General features: G+C 43.7%; 1 protein-coding gene across 1 annotated transcript in view; it reads left to right on the forward strand.

Moving 5' to 3' along the window:
* Positions 1-24,031, forward strand: part of LOC122720398 — a 282,956-nt gene that overhangs the window by 130,265 nt on the left and 128,660 nt on the right. Inside the window, exon 2 of the mRNA XM_043947100.1 lies at positions 21,927-22,011. Coding sequence (XP_043803035.1) covers positions 21,927-22,011 — 85 coding nt within the window. The remainder of the gene's footprint in view (positions 1-21,926; positions 22,012-24,031) is intronic.

Here is a 24,031-nt window from a genome sequence, read left to right on the forward strand (position 1 = left end):
GATAGACGGGAGACCAGTGGCCGAGGAGGACTTTGCGATACGGTCGCGTGGAGAGATACGATGAGAAGGGTGTTCCCTTGCTAGTTGGCTGGATGCTCGTCCTTTGTTGACGGCCTCCGCCGTTCCACGGAAACAGTCGCCAGGAAGCGAAGCCAGCGCAACGAGGAGGACGCCCACCACCGTGACGTCATACACCACTGAGTTCATCTCGTTATGTTACGTTCGTAGACGAGACGTCGGATGCAGGAAGCCTACCGTTCCTCTCTCTGTCTCACGACGCCGTCCCCACCCCTCTCGCGTCTCTCTCTCGCGCTCACACTTGACCCTCTTCGTCGCGGAACTGTTCTCCAACCGTTCAACCCGTTACCTCCTGGGCGGCCCGCATGGCCGCCTCGAAGAGCCGCAAGCCTTTCGGGAAGAGACAGACACTCTCGGGATCGATAGTGACGCGAAGTCGAGCGCAAAAGTTGTGTACAAAGAAACCTAAGAAATTGATTTCTGGTATTTCTCGAAAATATTTCTTTATATATATGAAAGAGGAGGGGAAAGATTAATATTCGAATGGCAAAAATCATCGCGTATCTTTCCAAACATCTCCTATTTTCTAAAATGCTAGGATACCATTTCATATATAAGAAATAAATTTCTCTAAAACGAATCAAGATTAGAGGAAATTAAATATATTCAAACATTGCCATGTTTCTTAAATTCGAAAAAAAAAAATATAAAAAAAAGAAATAGAAGCAACACTATTCATTCAAACGTAGAAGAAGTACACGCTAACATCCTCGAGACATCTCTCGAGATCACCTGAACAGCTTCATCCGTCAAATTCCCGATCATCCACGCCTCTTTTTTCCCCCCCGCGTAGGGTGGCGCGAAAATCCCGTTAGGACACGACAATAGAATAGTGTAACGAGCGGAAACGTTGATTTCGATTAGGGGTGGCGGTGAATCCGGGCGTGGGGTGAAACGTAAGTAACCAGGCGTCCAACAAACACGCGTCTAAGGGCGCTCTGAGAGAGCGTTTCTTGGTTGTGTGTCGGCGGCGCTGTGAATTTATGGGGCCGTAACAGCGACAAGTGGTTCACAAGTCGCCGGTGGCATCACCGTTTGGCGCCCACCCCGAAAAGGGCTTTCTCGTTTCGCTCTCACCTCCCTTGCCCGGAACGAAATAAATTGGGTTTACCGTGGAACAGGCGTCGTTGCTCCACCAACGAGCCTCCGTCAGCCTCTCCTCTGGCGGAGGATGCTGCACGGATTTCCCGGCAACGTTGCTGATTTTACGCCCTCTGCGTGGCATCGTGTCACCGGGGGGATAATTATGCAGACCGACGAGAGAGAGCTACTTGCTTAAATTTCACGCGTGCACACGCCTGGTCCGCGTCTTAAACCCTTCCCGGAGAGTTTCTTCGGTGATTAAATCTTATTTGGGTTTCTTGCGTTCGCGTTGTTTTCGGGTTGGATTGGATGTAACGTGTTGTGTGCTCTGTTTCTCTTACGCAAAACAAAATTTAGATTTACGTAATATTTTTCACGTACTTTATCGAGGAAAATTGATTAAAATTTACTTTTCACTGATCAGTGACAAATAATAGATCGTGTAAAACGATTAATAATTCTTAAACGAAAGAGTATCGAAATTTACGAGTTGCAACTATTTCATCCTGGAAGAGAATAAAAATTCTGCGTGATATTTTTAGAAGGAAGTGTCAGAAAAGGGGGGAGGGATTCACGCAATAACACTCGGTGATTCGATTTGAGGCCGTGCGGTATGAAGGCGACAGCCAACGTTTCCTCTCTTCCTCTATCATTTCTCTCGCTCTCTCTCTCTCTCTCTCTCTCTCTCTCTCTCTCTCTCTCTCTCTCTCCCTCTGATCCTCTCGAGCACTTTGTAGGTCGTGCCTCCACCCCTGGCACCCCTTTCGAGAGCGACGGTTTAAAGCGTATTAATTAACCCTTTATTAGACCCGAGTGAAAACCACCGCTTTCGCGCTGGCGCGAGATGAGCCCGATTCAGGAGGCCACCTCCTGGATCGGGGAGGTATCGTTCAGTATTTATGAAAAGCTTCCAGGATATTTTCCGCCGGATCGACCCTTCTCTCTCTCCCTCTCTCTCTTCCACGATGCTCGTCCCGCAGATTTTCCAAGTCAGCGTTTTTTCTTTTTTCCCCCGATGGAATCTGAACAAACGATATCGTTTAATGGTAAAGATAAAGAGAGTGCTTTTACTCAATTATATTTTGCGTCGTACGTTTCGCGTTGAAAAGAATTGCGAATCGTTCGTACAATTTTTTCGTTTCGTTTCGTCGAATTGAATTGTCGAAATAATTCGTGTTGAAAGAAAGAATCGTTATTCGATAAAACGTGACTGAGAATTGAACTATAAGTCGCGTTAGTTCAACAGAGTATCGAATATGCAATAAAATTACACACCTTTTGCGAGATTACGTATATCCTTTCGAGGTCTGATCATCTATCTACTTATTACTTCTCCAAGCATTACTTTAATACCCTCTACGAAGAATCTTTCCAATAAATTTCCAATAAAATTTAATTCATATTTCCAATTAATACCCAACTTACAAGAAAAACACGTCGCTTAACCGCTCTCCGTTCTCTTTTCGTTACGTTTCCAACTCGTAATTCGATCGAACCGCGCCGCGTTCCTCGACTTACGATCGCGCCTCGAAGGGCGGGTGGGAAGAAGGAGAAAAGACGTACAACAGCGTAGGATCTGAGAGGGAAAGAGAGCCGTTTGTCTGTCGAATGGTCCACATATATCGCTCGGTCTTCTGCGAGGGGCGAGTGTGCTCAATTTGCCACGTCGAGGGTCGCAGGACCCGGTGTACCTAGCAGAACGTGAAGGAAGGGGGACGAGGAGGACTGTCGGTGGAGGGTGTCTCGGGTCCCCGAGAGGACGGGGCAGGAGATGTAAGGCCTCGGGTGGCACGATGTACGATGGGATCGAGATGAGATTGTCCCGCTAGAATCGCTCCTTTCCTCTCCTTCTCTCGCTACACCCTTACTTGCTCCGTGCTTTTCCACGGTGCTCGCAAAACTACCCTTTACTCTTAACAGTCCTTCTTCTTCGATAAACTCTTTACGGGCTACGGGACTCCTCCGATGCCCCTCCTCGATTCTCTCGCTTATATGGCTCCCTCCCCTACCCCTCCCCCCATCGTCTGTTTCCTACGGGAGTATTTGAATACTATCGTATCAGGATTTGACACGACAGTGATGGTGATGTTCAATAAGTTGTAGCATTAGTATCGTGTTATTGGGAAGAATAGTATTATGGATATGATGACGCGGATTTTATGGAATATCTTTAATATTCGAACACGCAATATAATGAAATATCATCGGTTCTTCTATAGAGAAATTTTGCAATCTTTTCGATCGACGAAAATTTAGTTATAAAATTTCTTAGTTATATATAAAATTACGCACGATTTCTCTCCCCTTCGATGGTTCAAAATTTAACTTGGTGGAAACACATCCTCGAAGAAGGGGTACAATGGAAACGGTGGAGAGTCACGCTCGACGCCCAGTCACGACACCGTGGATCGCCATCGTGAGCGCAACTGTAAGACGCAACGTGCGCTTGATAGCCTTATCCCGAGGGCGAAGATCCGACGAGGATAAGGGGCAGAGAGGATGATTTTCGAGCATAAACTCGGCTAACGCTCGGGGTAAGACGGAGGAAGAGAGAGAGAGAGAGAGAGAGAGAGAGAGAGAGAGAGAGAGAGAGAGAGAGAGAGGTGGTGTTGAATGGTGAAGGGTAGTTGGCCGAGGCGCACACGTGAGGACGTAGACAAGGCGAAACGAGACGAGACAATGCGGATATTGGACCGGGGAAATATTCGAGACAAAGTATAGGGTATAGTTGTCGATAGAACGGTGAAGATGGCGGAATGGCGTGAGGAAACGCGAGTAGACAAACTTCCACGTTGAGGCAAAATCTTCGTTGGTTATCAGACCCTGTCGCAACGATAGATACAAGACTTCTACTCGGATACCTGCTCGTTACAAGGGGATGAAGAGGCAAGGAACACAATATCGGCTCGCGTTTTGGGGGGGAGGGGCTCTGATAATTGGTGGCTTGATGGTTGAATCGATACCCTTGTGAAATTCTTGTCTCGAGTGTGATGGAATCGAAGAATGTTTATTTTTTTTCTCGTGTTCCTTTTAGATCGATGGTTAATAGAAATTTAGAGAAAGATGGATAGATAAGAAGTGGGTGAGAATTAGATCGAATCGATATTCTTGGTGTGGCGGTAGTAGAGAAGAATATATATTTCTTTCTTCTTTATGTTTTTCTTCTCCACGATCGAAAAGAAATATATTTTTGTATATTTTTTTTTTTAAATGTTTCCTTTTTAATATTCTTCGTTATTAGTTTAAATTTAGCATATAGCCACGCGTACTGTACTTCTCTCGTTAGCGTTACGAACGAGTTGAAATTATCTGGGAATATCTCAGTTGGCTGAGCTCAAAGTTTTCGAAGTTTGGATAGTTCAAAATTCCGAGTTATAAGTCAGTGATTGTGGGGAGTTCTAATGGTTTTATTGACAACTGAATCTTCTGCTGGGTTTCCCGATGAATGAACACAATCATAAGAATCACAAGCAATATATCTTTTCATTCTTATTAATAATATTCCATTACTCAAACATTTTATTGCGACAAACATACATTCTAAAAATTAAATAATAATCAATGCTGAAATTTTTAATAATATCTTCAACAATAGAACCGTATCATTCTTCTTGTATATAAATTTTTCGATAAATCGTAATTCAGATTAAACTTCTCTATTCTTTAATTCAAATTCTTATTATTATCGACAACATCAATCCACGAAAAAATATAAACAATAAACTTGAAACGAAATCAAAGAGACCCAAACAAATTCCAATAATAACTCATCGACGGATAAACAAAAAAACCTCGACTTTTCCTCGCGCAATCGTAACGCGATGACGCATAATCCGCGTGTTCCTCGGCCGGAAACTCGATGTGATCGAGGTAATAACAGACACGAAGGAGGCGAATCGCGCGAGACCCTCGGGATCGTGGATCGACTTTCCGGGAAAAACGAAGGGAGAAACTATCCTTCTATCCTTCCTGCATCCCACGGAGCTAGGTATTCGTCGAACGTTTTGCGACGGGTTAGCCGATCTCTTTGGGTGCACGTAGGGCGAAAGTAGGACCTGTTTAATGGAGCTCGAGCCATTCTGGAAATTTGATCGGCGAGAACAGCCAGCCACCCAGTCGTTTCTTCCTCCCCCCCCCCCTCGCAATCTTTTCTCGTTTTTCTTATTTCAGCCTTCTTGCCCCCATAGGTTTCTCTCTCTTTCTCTCTCTCTTTTTCCGTTCCCGGTATCGCGTTCCTTCGAGGATTCCTCTGGCAAGGACAACTTTGATTTGATTCCGCTCGATGTCTTCTTCTTTCTTCCGCGCGCACCCCCTTCGATCGCGACAAATCTGCCGCAGCGGATGGCTGCTGTACGCTCGAAAAACAATCCTCGTCGTACGATTTCGAAACTCGATATGGGGTTGTTGTTCGTTGGAAAAATTTAGAATCGCGGCGAGAACCAGTGTTCGTAAAGTATTTTGCATTCGATCGTTTGTACACTTCGAAGGAGTAGATTGTGAATCGAGGTGTGAAATTCGTTGTTTTTAAATTTAGAGGATGGAAGAAAAAAAGAATTGTTTAGTTTAAAAAATATTCTGGAAACGGAATATTCCGAAGGAAGGTGAATGCGTTTCCTTTTCGATTTTGCCGAACTCAAAACTTACTTTTACAATCTCGAGAAATTCCGCATGGATACATATTTCCACATGGTACCAACTTTCGAAGCACGATCTCCGATCGGATCCGACATTTTCGAGCGATAAAATAACGCTGACGTAAACTGGAAGGAAGGAAATGCAAAATAGGGATCAGAGCGATAAGTGGTGGCCCCGCATCGATAGTTCTCGAAAATTTACCGTCCCTCCCCCTCTTCGACCGGTCATCGAGGGAGATGAAACGTTTTCCGTTTGCATGCAAAGCGCCGCCAGTCGACTGACCATGGACGTCGGTATGCCATTGTGAAAACGAACGCATACGTCGCTGCGTGCTCCTTTTTGCCCGCAGACCGATACCAACTTGGCCAGGAAGTGACATGCTTGCGAAATGGGGTGAAAATATCGTAATAGCGGGAAAAAGGCACCAAGAAATATACGTGTGCGTGCGTATGAATATATATATATATATATACACATGAGAGGATGGAACAAAACGAACAGCATTGGATATGCACAGAAATATCACTGGGACGGTTTGATAGATAATACTCGTTCCAGTTCCGATAACTCGAGTAAATTATTCACACGTTGATGTCGGTTATAACTCTTTGGAATAGATGGTTTTTATCGCACTTTGTTCTACTGATTGAAGACAGAAGATTGAATCAAAGATTTGTTAGACATCGTTGTTCATTAATTGCGGTTAAATGTGTATCGTTTTCACACGTGTACAAGATATAATAATTGATCTCTTGTGTCTTTTTCCTTACGAAATATTAGAAAGGAGTGTACTATAACGGTTGAAAGGGGAAGAAAGATAATTAGAATAATTTCGAGTCGAATGAAAATTGTCAAATATCCTTAAATATTTAAAAAAGAAAATGTCGAATATCTCTGTATTCTTCCTCTGAAGCGGAATACAAATATAAATGCAAAGGGGAATAAGGAAAACCATCTTCCATTCTATGGATATAAATAACGAAATCTCGAATTCTCCGTCCGCAAGAAACTTTCCAATATGATATCGAACTATTCTCGTATACCTCCCCTCCAACATATGCGAGTCGTACGAAATTTAACGACATCTCGTCCGCGTGGAGAGAGAGGGGGCGGGAGGAAAATGAAATAAAGGTAAAAAACGGGCGCAGGAAGAGGAGGAGGAGGAGGGAAGTCTTGGGACATAGGGGTCACGGGTGGCTTGTTTGCACGCCCATTCTCTGCATGAGGCCATCCTTGACCGTGGCTGTCCAGGGTGGAACCTCGACCAGGAGGAGAGGACCCTTCGTGGCCATTACTTGGATGGCAAACACACTTGGACCGTTTGGTTTGTCCTTCCATCCCGGCCGCATATAACGGCCCGACCCCTGTGTATCGGCATGAGATTTCTATTTAAATGAGAATCCATTAGAATCTCGAGGCGGACCCGGGGGCAGAACGATGCCTCGAAAACTTTCCTCCTACCGGATACTAATCAGCGTTTCCTGCGCGCCGCACCACACCCGACTTCTTAAACAGCTAAAGATCCTGGCTAGAGCGACTCTGATTGTCCGCGGATCAATCCAAGAAAAGTTAATATCCTTAATTCCACGGAAATTATAATATTGGCTTCGAAGAAATGCGGGGAAGATTTATTGAAATTTTAATGCACGATGAAGATGTGAAGTTTTGAAGTTCGATTTATTTATTATTCGCATCGTATGAAGAATGTACCGTTGTTACACTCGTCATCTGTTGTAACGAATAGATTAATCCAGTTATTGTCACATTAATATCCTACATCGTCCAATAAACGTGGATATTAAATGAATACATACGTGAATACATACCGTTGAATACGCAAGACTATCACAAGACTATCATAAGATTATCACAATTATAGATTAATCTTAATAACAAGTGTATCATTGCTACGATCATTCTAAAATTTCAATAATTCTCTCCACGCTTACAAGAATGAACGAGCGAAACAACGGTCGGTCCCTTCGTCCAACCAGTTTAACCTTAGATCTCCTTTCGCTAATGTATTCATAATCGTGCGTGCGGTCGAGGACACGGGGGTCCCTCCATCGAAATCTCCACTCGACGGCGCGGCACGCGCCTTAATCGTCGTTAATGATAACGACGAGTGTAGAATCCCGCGTAGAATTTCCAGTGACGCGCATTCAAAGCCTCGGCTCCCTCCTTTCCGTATGAACCAACGGAACGCAGTCTTGAGTGGCTAACGGCGGAAGACGGGCGTTCATCCTGCATGCCCGTGTCGCGAGGGGTTTGGTCGCCTATTTACGCGCATTGGGGACCTCATCATTAAGAGAGAGCGTGCACGAGAGAGAACGGAGAGAGGGAAGACGCAGAAATGACAAAGCCGCTCGTTAGGCCCTCCGAGGGTCCTCACGAGGGCATCGCCAAGGGTGAGAACGTGCTTAGGCCCTCGATCCGTCCCTTCGACCTACGCTTTTCTCCACCACCCCCCACCCCGTCTCCTTCTCTGACCTCTCTTCTCCATTGCGTGCACCCTCTCGAACACCCTTTCCATGATGGTCAGCCTCGAGGAACTTTTGCCCATCGACGAACCTCGTGATTTGTCCACGGGCACGGGTACTTCCCGACCGATTTTCTTCTCGAGATGCTGGTTTTGGGTATATGTAATAGGGGGTAAAGTAAGTAAAGGTAGATTTTAAAAATTAGTAAAAGATACAAACATTAGTAGGAAATACAAACGATAGAATTTTAGATTCGTCGATAATTCGATAAATTGGGCGCAACGTTATTTGTTATCGTTAGCTCCGGCTGTTGAAGCATCGTTAGAGCTGAAAGCCGCGAAGTCGTAGGAAGTGAGTTACTGCACCATTGGCAATTACGCGTTGACAACATCCGTCTAATGGTGCTTCGCTCGTAAACGCTCGGTCGTCTTGCCTGCTTCTCTCCTCTTTCCTCCACGGCTTTCGCATCTTTGCTTGATGCAAGAGCATCATATTCCCGGGTTATACGCTTCTCCGCGGCGTGATATAATGTTTTTACAAATTGTGCCGCGTTTCGATGTGGAGGGTAAGAATAAGCTGGAACCGTGTCTCTGAATATTGCGTAGAATTATTGTCTGTTTTCGTCATCGTGAGAGTACCTTGCATCTCAAACTTCTACATACATTTCTTAATTTAATTTTAAAGTTTCAATTTAAAACGCGAATTGTTCCAAAATAGGGAATATTCTTGAAGTATCTTGATGAATTCTCAAAAATTAAATTCCACTTCTTGAATTTAATTCTTCTTCGATATATTTTATTTCTTATCTAAATAAAAAAACCGTCTATAAATCGATCAAAAATCAACGTCCCCAATACATACATACCTCGAAACGATTTTTTAAAACCGATTATATAAACGAAAAATTATAATTCCACGATGCGTTCAGCATCCCGTTACTTGCTGAAGCACGACGAGCGTCACATCGTGGAAGGGGCACACCGCAACTTGGCAAAACCCATTCCCCGGTTATTAATCCCGGAATTCACGGATTATTCCGGCCACCCGCCGGGCAGATCGCGGGGAAATGAGGCGCAGCCGGTGCGGAGGACGATAGGTCGGCGGAGACGGTTTCCGGCGGAGGAGTCGTTGCACGTCGTGGGAGTTGGCAATCAGTCAGCGTGACAGTTTTGCCCAGGCTAGGTGACCCAGGGCGTCGGGGGTGCGTTCCATCACTTTCCTCCCGTGATGTATGCATGAGGTCGCGGCCGTTGGCAATCGCTGTACACACGTGCCCTCCCGAGTAGCCGACACCCACGCTTCCCTATGAATATATGAATCGAACCGCGAAATGTTCAAGTCCGGATGAGTGCTGTTGGGGCCACCGGTGGTCATACGTTATCGTCGTGAGACGATCCGCGTCCCAGCTTCATCCCTTGGCGCTAATATCGCAACGAATGTATCACGGTGCCCCTGTTACGTGGTGCATTTTGTCTCTCGTTGGAAGGGAATGATTCAGAGAGATGCGATAGACCGGTTTGAATTATTTTATTTCTTTGCACGAGGGGAGAAGGAAGTTTGCGATGAAAGTTGATGATAAAGAAGCGGCAGGGATAATGTGATATATAGGAGTATGTATTTTCTTTAAAAATATGGAAATGGATGGATCAATGAAATTACGTAATTTGATCTGATGTATTTTTTTTTTTGTTTTGTTTTGTTTTGGATAATAATAATGTCGTTTCTCTCGAAGGAAAGTGAGGAATGGAAGTTATTATTCGCAAGAAAAAAGTACTTGCGAGAGTTGCGATTTTGATGAAACCACGAAGGGTATGTATCGGTGTTAGAGTCCTGTCTGGTGTCCCTTCGGGGCTCAATAGAGGGGCCCAAGTCCAAAACCCAAAGGCTTAACGAGTTGCGCACACTTCGTGGAAGGCAAGTCAGCTCACGACGTTACAGGGTGGTAATGGAGTTAATTGCCGGCAGCGGACGAAACCGGGGGCTTACAACTTGAGATACCCCGTGCACCTGATACCAACAAATTGCTTGGTTCTTACGTTACAACGTGATCCAGCGCGAGCCAGCCTTCTCCCTGTGTGTTTCAAATAGCAGACAGGGCATCTTTAATCCAGACTACGTGTATGAGAGGGAAATGGATGAACTCTCGTTAAACTGGAGAAACGAGATTTTATTCCCAACAAACTATTGATAACTCGTTTAAAAATTAGGGAGTCCATGTGCTCGAGCTTTGTAATGAGATTTATTATTTATCGAGGTGAGATCCAATCCTTCTTCCTTATTTTCTCGATTCGAATTATAAACCATCGAGACTTAATCTTGCAAATCTCGAACGATCCTTGCTTAATTCTCTCGTGAAATCGTTTCGAATTAGCAAGAGTGGAAGAGATATAATACATCCGTTTATGAAACGATCGTTTCTCCAGACGTAGCAACTTATATCTCGTCGAAGACACCGTCTCTGTTCGAAGTTATCCGCGTTATCCGCGGTAACTGAACGTCGAGGAGAGGACGAGTCGCGAAATAGGATAATACCTCGGTCAGGGCCTTCCAGCACCGTTGTCGAGGGACGATGACTAGCGTAACACAGAAAAGACATTAGCCAGCGTCGTGAAAGGCGGCCGTGAGGGGGCCAACGGGCGTTTGCCGGCTTTGGGGATGATGGGATGATGGCGGTGCTGTGTTGAAGTGGCCTTGTGTAAAATTATGACTGCATACACGAATACGTGTATAATGTGTTCGTTCGCGTTTGTGATTTTGTCGCCTCGTATTAAGACGTCAGATTTAACAGAACCGTATAGAAATGTATAGCTTTATTAACTATTAGTATTCGAATAGTTTGAAAGTGAATATCTGTGTAGCGTTTTTAAGTTTAACAATTTTTTCTCTTTCAATAATTGTTTTAATTAATATTTATGAAATATCGTGATGAGTGGATTTAAAAAAAGAAAAAAATATCTACAAGAAGAATTTGTAATAGTTTTCGAATAATTAATTAAAATGATAGGTAATATCATTTGCGATACATCGGAATCGTGTTGATGGGTAATCAGCTCTTTTTTTATAAATTGTGATTTATAAGGGGTGAGTGCAGTAATTAATGTCATCGGTTCTTGGCCTTCAATTAAAAACCAATTTCGTAGGGTTCGCTTAATTGGTTGGTTTTCATCGCGCCGCTAGATATTGCTCCACCATCCTTTGTCTCGGTCGCATCGTCTTATCAGGAACGCCTAGAATTAATCGTGTATCAGGCTCAAGGCTCACGTACGAGCACGAGGTTTAATCGAAGGGAGAAGATTAAATTATATACTGTACGCGAAGTTGATTCCTTCCTTTAATTCGCAAATTTTCGATTAATTGATCACCCTGCGCGCGAAAATTAATTGCGAGATGTTATTAATTAATTAATAATTTGATAACGGAGTGGATTATTTTTATATTTTTTATTTTTCACAGATTCAAATTTTTCGATCAAATATTTCCCAAAAATATTTAATTATTAGACCATCAGATTCAGATTAATTTCAAAATATCAACGTTATTCGTTGAATAATAAATACCTCTTCCCGGAATAATAATATCTTTTTCCATTTCGATGATTATCGAATTTATCAAGACCGCAATTGTTCCTGTATCCCAGGATACAGAAACAAGGCGGAGCCCTTGTTGCAGAAATTTACGGTAATCGCGGCAAGAGTTGAAACAACGTTCGGCCAACAATCAATTAAAAGTCCGCTTCGTGGACCCGTGCAAATCCAACCTTTCCGGATCGAGGGCTTTCGAAACGAAATAATAGTTTGAGAAATCGGATCTTGACTTCTGACTGTGAACGAATAGCGTGGGGGAAGGGAGAAAGAGAGAAACACAGAAGGGAGAGAGAGAGAGAGATCGCGTGGCGGTCGAATCCGTTGGAAATCGTAATCGGTACGAGTGGTGGAACCTCTGACCGCTGGAAAATCCAGCCGCCTCTCTCATTAGCATTTAATGCCAGCGAAACTTTCGGCTATAATGGCTCGTGTGTGCGGGCTGACGAATGCTCGAATTAGAGGCGAGAGGGTTGGTAAGAGTCGGCGGTAAGAGCGGGCTTTTCGAGGAGTCCGGATCGGAGGTCGAAACCTAAAGAGACCGAACGACGTGTTCCCGCTTCAAAATGCTCTCCTCCGGCCCTCAAGCTGATTAAATTCTTCCGACCGTGATTACCGTATCCCCCCGCGTTACAGACGCGTCAATTGCCTTGCGAACTTATTAATCGCGTTTTTCCGCGATTCACGATTCACTCCCTGCCCCTCCGCGCGGAACCAATAAATTTATTTTTGCCGATCGTTCATCATCCTCGGTTAAACATCTTAACGCTTAAGCATCTTAAAATTTTCCCACGATTCAGAATCGTTCGTCTTTGAGAAACAAATATAATATATTATATAATATATATAAAGTAAATAATTTTACTTTTACTTTTAATTAAATCGATACGTTCGTCGATTTTAATTAATACAATTTCGTAGATCGAGGATACTACGAGGATACTAGCTGCTACTTTTCCCTCCCATTCTCTACGATATAATCTCGTTTCGGCGAACGCAACGCGAAGTAATCCGCGCTCCACTGGCACAAACGTTCACCGACGGTGTTCCATCACCGTTTAACTCTCTTCGTTCGCAACGAAACGAGAACGCGATATAAAAAGTGCGTGTAGAAACGCGGCGGAAAGAGGATTTGCCGTGGTAAATTAACGCGGAGCGAAGGTGGAAAACGAGCACCGGGGCCGGGGATTTCGAGCGCGTGGCAACTTCGTTCAAACCGTAGTTTCATCCTGTCGGATAATATTTCGTTATTATCCGCAAAAGTTAATATCAGCGCGCGCGCGCGCGCGCGTGTGCGTGCGTGTATGTAAAAACTTGCCGCGAGAAAGTTAATATACTTTTAATTTTTATTTTCGTCGCGTTTCGATGCGGACGTCGACGGCCGGATGAGGATGGCGAGGAATCACGCGCATTCTCGTTGGGGGCGGAGTGGTGCGCGCTCGTCAACGGCGCGGCGGAGAACTTTAAATTCTCGTGCCGCCTCGCTTAATCCGCGGCTTAAAGAGCTTAACCCCACGAATATCTCGTCAGAGCTTCGCCCCCTCCCTCCCCCTCCTCCACCTCCCCAGACCGACGACGTCGGTCCGCGGTGCCAGAGAGCAGGTTTATTAGCGCACGGATTTCGCAATTCTTTTCATCCCCGGCTGGGACACGAAGCCTCCCACGCCGTTTACATAAGCGAGTTCTCCGGATTGCCTTTTTGATATGTAGATAAGGGGTGGTGCCGCTTTTACGCCGTTTACGCCCCTCCACCGTGGTAAGAGAAAGAGAGACCTAGTTGCTTTCAAGGTAGACTGGAGATGTTCGACTGGTGTGGAATTCGTTTCGAGAGTCTGACGTTTCGTCGAAGATCTTCGATATCGCGAGGATATAGCTACGTAAGAATTTTTTTTTAAAGTTAAATAACGGATTTTTGCAGAGGGATGTTTAATTTAAGATATAAGATCACAAGCGTGGAACGATGGCAGATTTCTCGATTAATGTCATTTCGTGAGACGTTAAAGTTAATTTAAGGTTTACCGTTCTTCGTAGCAATATTTCTCTCTCTCTCTCTCTTATTTCTTTGTGCAACGTGTTAAGCGCCTTCCTCGAAACGTGTAATTATTTCGATGATTATCCATACTTACGATCGAGGTAAGAGAACTTAGGCCACGCGTGTACATACATATAAACACACATACGCGCGCGCGTATCGATTTTCTGGAAGGAAATCGCGGGTTAGACGCGATAATCGACACGGTTCTGGCGCCGCACGTGAAACAGGCGGCCAAACAAGGCCGAGCAATTATGAACAAGGAGCATGACCGGGATAAACAAATTACACGCGAACGGTTTCTCGGTGGTGATTAGAGGTAAATCTTGTTACCAAGTTTCTGTCTGGGTTTCGTCTTGAAACAACCTTAACTCGAAACAACACGGAAAATTACTGCTCTATACAAACGTTCATCTTTTATTGAATTAAATAGCGAGAAACTTTAAAACTGCGCATTAAGACGTTTCAACTTCTAAATTTTAAGAATCAAATTTCAAAATCTCTGAAAAGACGCTTTGGAAGTATTAAGTAGGAGAGATATCCGACTGGATGGATTCGTAGGTTCTTCTTTGACGGGGGAAGGATCGTAGAGCAGATCGAAATTGTGCTATTTCGTCGAAACGAGGAAGAGATAAATGATCAAGCGTGAGTTTCTATCGGTATAAGATTCTCCTGGGACGAAGAGCTAAATCAGCCACAGTGAAGGAAAGGAGGAAGCGAAAAAAGGGACCAATCTTTTCCCTTAGACACACGACGTTCTATCATTATTGGGCCGCTTCACTCTGCACGCTTGTGCTCATTTACTTCTATTATTTGAGGTAAACAGATTTGCTTCTCCCGTTTAGCTTCTCTTCAGACGTTGATCACATACGATTTTTCATAGGTTACGTATTGTACGTTTTCGTTAGAGCTATTTTCTTTTTCTTTTTTTCTTTTTTTTTTTTTTGATTTATTATCAATCTTTAATGTCGAGAAATTATTATAATAATAGAAAATCGAGTATAAGCGAAGGGAAATTTTATTTTTGATTTGTCGAAATCAACGTCGTTCCTCGACATCTTTTTCGGTTGCTGGCAGAAACGACGGCAGAGGTAGTTTTTGCGGGCAAATGGAAGCCGATTTCTGCGCGTTTCTGCAATTAGAACGGCAGTAGTCAAGCATCAAAGGCGAGCCATGTGGAAGACGTGAAATTTCATCGGAAGCCATGCGACGACTACGAGAGAAATACACGCGAGAGAAGGATGAAAGTGTTCGAAATAGAAAGAGGAAGAGAAATAGAGAGAGGGGGGAGGGGAGGGAGAAAGAGATGAAGGTAGAAAGCGGAGAATAGAAAGAGAGAAAGGAAAGGCAGCAATGAGAGCTAGTCGATCCGAGAGTTTGCGAGTTCCAAGCCAAGGGGATTGCCGTATATTAAAGTACTTTTCGACTCCCCCTTTCCTTTCTACGCCAATCCGTAGCCCTGGACCCCCAAACCTGCTCCTACTTCTCTTTTCTATACGTTCTTCTTCTCTTCGTCAGTCTCGTTGCCATTCGAATCGCGAATAATCGTAAGCCCTGACTAAGCCTCTTGCGTATTTTACACGTGATGTTCCAACTTCGTTTACAATTCACTATATATATAATAATATTATATATAAATATAACTTTTCTCGATGATCGGATTAATCAGAACGATCGCAGGATTAATGGTGAAGAGAATCATTTTAATATATTATGATAAGAGTTAACGTGTCTTTTCGAATAATACAATTTTTTAAATTATTATCTGGCAAATATATATTTCTTCCTAAATTGTAAATCTTATTTAATGATATAATAGATATTTTCAAAAAAAAAAAAAAACGACGAACCGTGAACGCAGCATCTATCGACGTTAAGAGTTTTCCTTTTGATGCCATTAGTCATTAGCGATTCTAAAAGCACCCAGGGTGGAATATTACAGCAGTAGCCACGCCAGCTTTTACCATACTTTAGCTTTATACGAGGCCCATTCATCAAAACCCAACGAGACCAGTGGGCTCCATGGGTGTACGTTGCTTAGCAATGGATCCTGCATCGCAGCAGGATGTTTATGATCTGTGATCGTGCCAATATATTAGATATTTCGAGAAGGATCGATCTTCTTTTTTTTTTTTTTTTATTTTATCGTTCATTCGTTTGTGCTAGTATTTTATGACAATTTTTTTTTTTCTTTTTGAACTCGTGAAAAATTATGACTCGATGTTACGCTACAATTTGTGTAAAATATTCTATCTTTGGCGCGTTCACCTTTTCGAACTTTCTTGTTATTTTATAATAACTCAATTTTTACCCCCTTTATTTTCAATGAGTATACCTTCGCGGCACGAAACTTCATAACTTTCATAACTTTCTAACTTTCTCGTTATATTATATGTATTATAACTCAATTTCCACCCACTCATTTTCAATGCTTATGTCTCTTAAAGGTCTATTTAAATATATATCGTATATAGTGTTCGAGGAAAAAAATTTCAAAGTTTCGAAAAAAAAGTAATCTCACTCCTGTTTATATCACAATTATCACGAACCCGTTAAATCTCACGTTTCGCTCGATTTTCTTCGAATATAAGAACTCCTTTTCCCTCTCCTTTTTTCCCCCCTCCCCCAAATAGATTCATTTCCACCGATCTCGTCCCATCGTTCCTCGACTTGCGAGTATCGGTCGCCACTGACTCGCCCTTCGAGCATCGATCTAGGCGAGTCTCGGATACGAAGAAGAAAAGGTGAGAAGCTGTCAAGGCTGTCACGCGTCCAATGGACCATACAGTCGGCCCATTATCGGCGAGAGGGGTTGGCCTCTGTGGAGAAATAATAAAAATGCCATTAGTGTCTCGACGTCCCAGCACGGTCGAGCGATGCGAACGTTTTCACCCCACAGATTTCGACCGATATATATCTCTCATCCCCATCGACCACTTTAACGTCTTTGTCACGGACTCTCCCGGCTTGACGAGGTTAATCCTTCTTTCTGGCCTTCATCCTCCCCCCCGCCATCTCCTCGGTTCTCCTCTCCTTGGTCCACTAGCCGGCCCTGGACGACGAGCTTAAAATCCGTTCACGAGCTGGAACGAAAATAATTGCATCGTGATTCTTCCGCCTTTTTCCCTTCAACCCTCCTTCAGCCATCCTTCTCGCTCTCCTCTATTTCGACTTTGCCTCTTCCCTCTTCCCCTTCCCCCTTCCTCGGTCGCGCCACGACCGAGAGGGCATAAATCCTTCGGGATCGTCGCCGGGAATAAGATAAAAATCTCGCCGTGGCGCGATTTCAGTGGCGGAGAAGAGGAAAGGGGAGGAAAAAAAAAAAAGAAAAGAAAAAGAAAGGCAAATTCCCGAATAAACACATCCGCGCCTCTTTATGGCGCCACTTTGCGGATCCACCACCTCCCCCGAGTCGGGCCGCCTGTGTACCGTGCGCATTATTAACTCAACCACCGGAAAATGTCAACGAGGCCGGCCTCCTTATCTCCTCCTCGCTTTTCTTTATTTTACCGACAAACGCTGCTGGTTTCCCTAGCCGGCGGCGTTGCTTTCTTCCCTTCCCTGACACGCCACTTTTATCTGGCTGCCTTCTGTCCGCAATGTTGTGTTGTATATTCAATGGCGGATTTGTAATTGGATCGTAATTGAATTTTCTTGGAAAAGAATTTGTCAGCTTATATATCATATATATATATATATACATAGCTATTTTACAAAATTGACGAAATTTATTGAGAAACAGTGAGCTCGAAGATTAAACGTCTTCGTTGAATTTTATTTGAGATTCGATAAGATTGGATAAGGGGCATCGAATATCTTCTATATCGTTTCCGTTTCCACGGAAGATCGGTTTTCCAAACGTTTTAATCGGCGTTTTTCTCTTTTCCTCTGGCCCCAATTTCACGATTCTCACTCTCCCCTCCCCGGCTGGGAACGGAGAAAGAGAGAGTCCTCCTCCAGAAAGGAGTTATCGCCGAAGGAAGCTACAGGCATCGGCGTGCTCCTGTGAAAAGGGGCTGGAGACGGCCGGCGGGGTTAAAACGACCCCCGCATTCGAGGCTGAAGTCTGAAAGATAAGGTACCCCTCTTCTCTCTCACGGCCTCCTAGATTATGGAATGGCACTTTAATTACACTAATGGGAGAACCAAATGTTAATTACAATTCGAAGTCTAAAAGAGAGGTGATTCGCGGCCGGTGGAGGAGCGAGGAGGACGGAGAGGGAGAGGGGGAGGGAGGGGGAGGGGGGTGAGATAGAGCCAGGATGGACGGAGGAAAGGGACCAGATGAGATTTGCCTGCGTAAGAAGGGTTCCCCGTGATTAGTATTATTTAATTAAAAATGCCCGGTCTCATTATGGTCACCTCTCATAAGGACCAGGCTTAAATGGGAAGCTGCTTATAAATTGGATTATCGAGAAGTAGGAAGGGATGAGGGAGAATAAAATATCACGATATAATATATATATATATTCGAGATTGAAATTTACAATAATTTAAATCGATATCGACACGAATAGCTAAGAAGAGAATAATCATAAAGCGTCTCAAAAGATTACACGTAATTAATATTTGACGTGAAAAGCGATTAACTTTCAAGAATACACAAGTTGACAAGAAGAGAGAAAAAGAGAAAAAAAAGAAAGAAAAAAGAAGGGAAAGGAAACAATGAAAAGAGAAATATTCGACGATAGAAGATAGCATCGCAGAGTTGTCGATAGCAGATCGATTCGTACGGATATCGAGAGACATTTTCGAAATTTCCACTCCCCATGCACTGTCTGAGCAACGAGAGGAGTCGTAAGCGGGACGACCACGCGGCCGGCTACGCGGAGGACGGCCACGACGACGGGCTATCGACTTTGGAGGGGAAGGGAGGGGGAGCCGGGTTTCAATTTAAAGTTGGGCGAGCGTGTCGGGATTTCAATGTACAAAATGCGTATGCTAAACTTTTCGCACCCCTGTGGTAGCCGCGCCTCCCCCTCCGTCCGTCTTCGAGTTCCCCAAACATCCCTTGGTAAAGCTGGAAAAACGGCCAACGCGGACCGACCAACGTCCGCGCTCGATGTTTCGCCCGGGAGAAATCAGCAAGTCTGATGCATCGTCAAGTAGAAAGGGGTGCGCAAGTAGAACGTTCTCGCCGCTCTACGGCCCGCTCGCGGGACGAATGTCCCGTTGAAAAACTCGACTTTGAAGTCGAGTGCCCCCAAAGGACAAATTACTTTTTTTTTTTTCAGAGAGGCCTTAGCGGCGTCCACGGCCGAGGAATCCCCCTTCCCCTAATGATGACGGCGCGCGATTGATCGAAGGTGATGCATATCAATGGAATAGGCTCGTCGAAACGAGGGAGGCCGTGTGTCGAGTGTGGGAAGGAAGTTTCTAATGGCTCGCGAGAACTTTTCTCTCGGGCGCACGCATCGCCGGGTTCGAGGTGTATTTGCATCTAGCTCCTCTGGGCGCAAGCTTTGTCTCGTTTCGCCGTTTATATGAGCAGGGGAGAAGGAGGAGGGGAGGGGGGATCGGGCTTTGTCGAGGTTGTTAAATAGATGCACGGGGAAAATGCACGGTGCGGCTCGTATGTATGGCTCGAAGTTTAAGGATTGGATGTAGGAAATGGTCGTTTGAATGGAGGGAAGTTGGGAAATCGGAACTCGAGCAACTGGCTCTACCCACTTCTCTTTCTTTTTTTAATAATTTAAATAGTCTGTTAGAGATTTATTTCCACAATCGTATCACTTTTGATTCGTATTTTATTTTTCAAAAGCGCATCGATATAATGTCGAATTCGATATAAGTTAATTTCGAAAATTAAATTACTCCTCTTTCTCTATTAATTAATAACGATATTTTTCAATTCTTTACTTCCAATTCTTTCCTTCGAATCTTATCTCTGAAAAATTTCTTTCCATTCTTCTTCTATCTCTCTTCTAAACCAATCGTCGCAAGAATGGACAAGAAAAATTCAGACATCCTCCTCGATTCGATTCCGACGCGAATTTAACTTGAACAATGCGTCCATCGGATCGAACATGTGTGTACGTATGTGTGTGTGTACGATTGCCGTGAAACGAAGTCGACGAGAATGAGATAAGGGATGGATAAGAGAAAGAGATAGAGAAAAAAAAGTAAAAGGGAAAAAAAGCAGCAGAACGAAAAAGATGGTCGGATCGGGCATCGTGGGCATGGGTGAGAAGTTTCGCCCGAGGAGTTGGATTACCGCGTGGCTTCGGTCGGATTTGAAAATTCGTGGGGGTCTCGACGGGTGGCGGGCGAGGTTGGCGCGTGATTGATTTTGCATACGACACGGATTGGACAGGTTTGAGAAATTGGACTGGCTTTCTGGCTGGTTTGCCCTCTCTGCCCTTCTCGGCGAATCACCCTCTCGAAATGGCCCTTCCCCTCCTTGCCGAACCTTCTTTTCCTATATCGCGAGTGTCTATATGCCTGGACGGTTATATCGACGTGGCGCGCGTATATACACGTCGATGTAACGTATATGCTTAGAGAGTATCCTGAAGTGTCTGCCCGCGAGAGACGAAGAAGGGTTCCCGCTCTCGTATCTCTGGCGGGAGACGTCGAAGGGGATTGGCCTCGAACGAGCGATTTGTGCGATCTTCGAGGACGTATTTATGAGCGTTCCAGGCCCGCTTCTTCCACTTTCATATCGCATTTTCAGACGCGAGCATGACGCAAGTTACGGCGTGCAAAATGGAAACGTGACGCCTAACGCGAGACCGTTTATTGGAAAAATGGATTTTCGTTGACGATTTTGGTTAAGTAAAGTCGCGAGAAAACTATGTAGAAATTATTTCATCCGTTCATTATAATGCTATATCGAATTGTCGTGGTTAACGTCATCTATAAATTAGTTAGAGAAACTAATTAATTTGTAATTGAATTCTATCTTTACATCTTACATTTATGAATAATCTAATTTGTTTGCAAAATTATTTCAAGATTCATCACTTTTAGGCTAGATCGAAAACTTATTCTAATATTGAATGATTTATTAAGATTATTGCTCATTAATCTACCATGTTTCTTATATAATTCGAATTATCGTAATTATCTCTATAATCTCAACAAAAGCACGTTTAGATTTAAAAAAATTTATGAATTCGAATTCTACGTTTAAGTCTTCAATCTAAAAATAACTTTTAACTTGCTTCGAAATTATTTCAAGAAACTTAAGAAGAAGATTATTAGAAAAATTATTTAATCTATCCACGTGAACGAAACGATTGTTGCGGTAACGCGGGGACAAAAGGAGCCGCGTAAGAAGGCATTCAGGATAACTGATCTAGCGTTATCCGCCGACGTTGGAGTGGATAACAGGCCGAACGATTTATTCTAAACCTTTATCCGGCGGCCCCTTGAAATTTATGAAAGAAGACGCCCGTTTAACCGACTCGTTCAGTCATCCCTCACGATGGTGGTGAAGCCACCCTTCCCTTTGCCCGTCCTTCTTCCCCACCGTGTCTCCTTGTTCTTCCTCGAGATCTCGCCCGCCTTTCCTCTTGTTCCTCTTCACCTCCACCCTCGTGCTCGCATGTCAGCCCTTTATTTTATACCAAGACGAGTCGGTCCGAGTCGGTCCTAATATTAAAGGGGATGGTTCACCCTTAGCGCGTGATCGGGATACAGAAATTCGCCGATCGGACGGTTCAGAACTTCCTTATTGGAGGGCGGAACGAAGAGTCGAGTGGCGGGGTTCCTGGCTGGAAGGAAACGTTTCAGAGCCTTGCAATCTTTTCTTTCACGTATCGTCATATACGTGGATGGCGTTGAATCGTTGCTTGATCAATGGCTACGGATAAAATCGAAAAGCAATTGGAAATTGAATTTGTTAAATGGTTTGTTAGTAAATTTAAATATTTCTTTCACTTTATGATCGATGGATCAGAGGAGATGAATAAAATAAAGATTATTGAATAAAGCGAGTTTAAAAAGCTAGAAAATAAAAAAAAATGTCTTTGCAGTGATATAAAAGAAAATCCGTAAAAATTTAGGAGAATAAAATTTTCCTTCTCTGTTTTCCAGTTGTATCTGAGCAAGACTCGACAGAGTGGCCTCACGGACGATTTGCATCTTTCACGAACGGTCAGTCCAACTGTGCGCCAGCAAGGTAAGTCTTTCTCTCTTTCAATATTTTTTCCCTTCTTTCTGTCGTCGTTTCTCGACGCTTTGCCCTCTCGAATTTCGACAGACGCCGCGGACTCGTTTTCTTGCCGTTTTCTCTCTTTCTGTCTCTCTCTCTCGAAACTTTCCACACCCACGCACACACAGAACGGTATCGTTTAACGTCCTAACGACGAGATACTCGCCTCGTGCGTATATATCGAAACTGGCGAAGTCACCCGTGCCGAAGCACAAGCGACATTTCGAAACTTTGGCCAATTTCGCGTGTACTCGAATAGAATAAATATGCGGTCCACGTGTGGCCCGCCTATCTATGCTCAATATGTGCGAGTCGCTTATAAATTATGCTTAATCCATATCGGGTCATTGTTTAACCAATAATATCGATGAATTCTGTCGAAATTTCTCTCGTCGAATTTTATCTCGGTGAAAAGTGAACGCGAGTCTAAGATTTGTATTGAAAACTTTTCATCCGAAATGAAATATCCGTTTGATGTATTCCTTTTGATATCGTGGTCATTGTTGTCATTTGAGACTTGTTGTTTTTTTATTCCAGAAATTATATTTTAATATTTCTTTCACATGAAACGTCGTGTCCAAAAATATAACTAAATATAGGATAAAAGTAACGTCACGTATCTTCGATCAAAGTTATTAAATAATAATTTCAAAATAACAAGTCTGAGTATTTCTACTGTTAAAAAAATCGTTATTTAGATAACATTTCTTAGGAAATTATGAGGAAATTAATACCTATTAACACGATGATGATACCTGATTAATATAATAATGAAAAATTAGCGAGTGCTCGAGCTGGAGAGGGGGAGAAATTTCCGAAGGCGAATATCGACCAAGTACTTTCCCGATTTCCACCGAGCATAAGCAAGGATTTCCACGATGCGAATCGACGTAGACGTGGGGAGAGCTAGGAGGCCCTGGCATCATGCATAACCCCACGTCGGCCTCGCATAAATATTCTAATAACTTCGGAAACTAATATGATTGCATCCAGCAGGAATAATATCCTGTTCGAAGTGGGCATCGCGGATGTATGCGTGGAATACGAAATATACGCGGTCGTCCACACGGCGAGGACGGCGTCGCGCTCCTCCTCACCGTAACCGTAGATCACCGCGAGGGTAGAAGCGATCTCTCTTGATGACAGTGATTACTTTAATCGAGCTCCTCCCCTCCTCCTCCTCTTCCCTCGCCGGAAAATAGTTATGGACGACGCGACGAAAACCACCAGAGATATCGCTCGATACGATTACACACCCCTGCTCCACTCGATTCTCGTGCACTGTCGTAAGAATAACAGACAGGCGATATCCAGATAGATATTAATAAAAATCATTTTGGGTAAATGATCTCTCAATTATAATTCGGTGAATAGAAAATATTTATATAAGTATTGATAGAAGTAGTAAGGTTTTATTATTGTAAAGTGAAAATGATGAAAATTTATTCGCGAAAAATGCGCGAATATTTTACAATCTGATATAATCGAGAAATTCTCCTAGAATCCTAGAATGATTCTTATTAAAAGGATGGAATAGAAATGGAATTATCAATGGATAATCACCACAATCTATACAATACACAATCTCTACACACTCGACTCGAATATATTCGAATAATTCGACAAGGAACGAGTCTGTGCCTTTAAAAGTGATCGAAAGGGCTTGTGAAGGAATCGATTTCGCGCGGATTCGAGGCGCTCGGTGAAAATTCATCCAGGGAGAGATTCGAGTTCGAAAATTAATTTCAATCCGTACTTGAGCCCCCTGGCTCTCTCTCTCTTTCTCTCTCTTCCTCCTCCCACTCTCTCTCTCTCTCTCTCTCTCTCTCTTTCCCTCTTTCGCTTCTCTCCGGCTGGTCAAACAGTGGCGTGTACAACGCGCGGTCGGAAAATCGAGCAGCGCTCGAGTACTGGAAACAAAAGGCCGACGTTTCAATTAGGTCCCTTATTAGTTAGCGATAATAGGGCCAGCGGCGGTCGAACGTTA

The sequence above is a fragment of the Apis laboriosa genome, unplaced genomic scaffold, assembly GCF_014066325.1.
Source record: "Apis laboriosa isolate Shangri-la unplaced genomic scaffold, ASM1406632v1 scaffold12_cov154, whole genome shotgun sequence".
NCBI lineage: Eukaryota > Metazoa > Arthropoda > Insecta > Hymenoptera > Apidae > Apis > Apis laboriosa.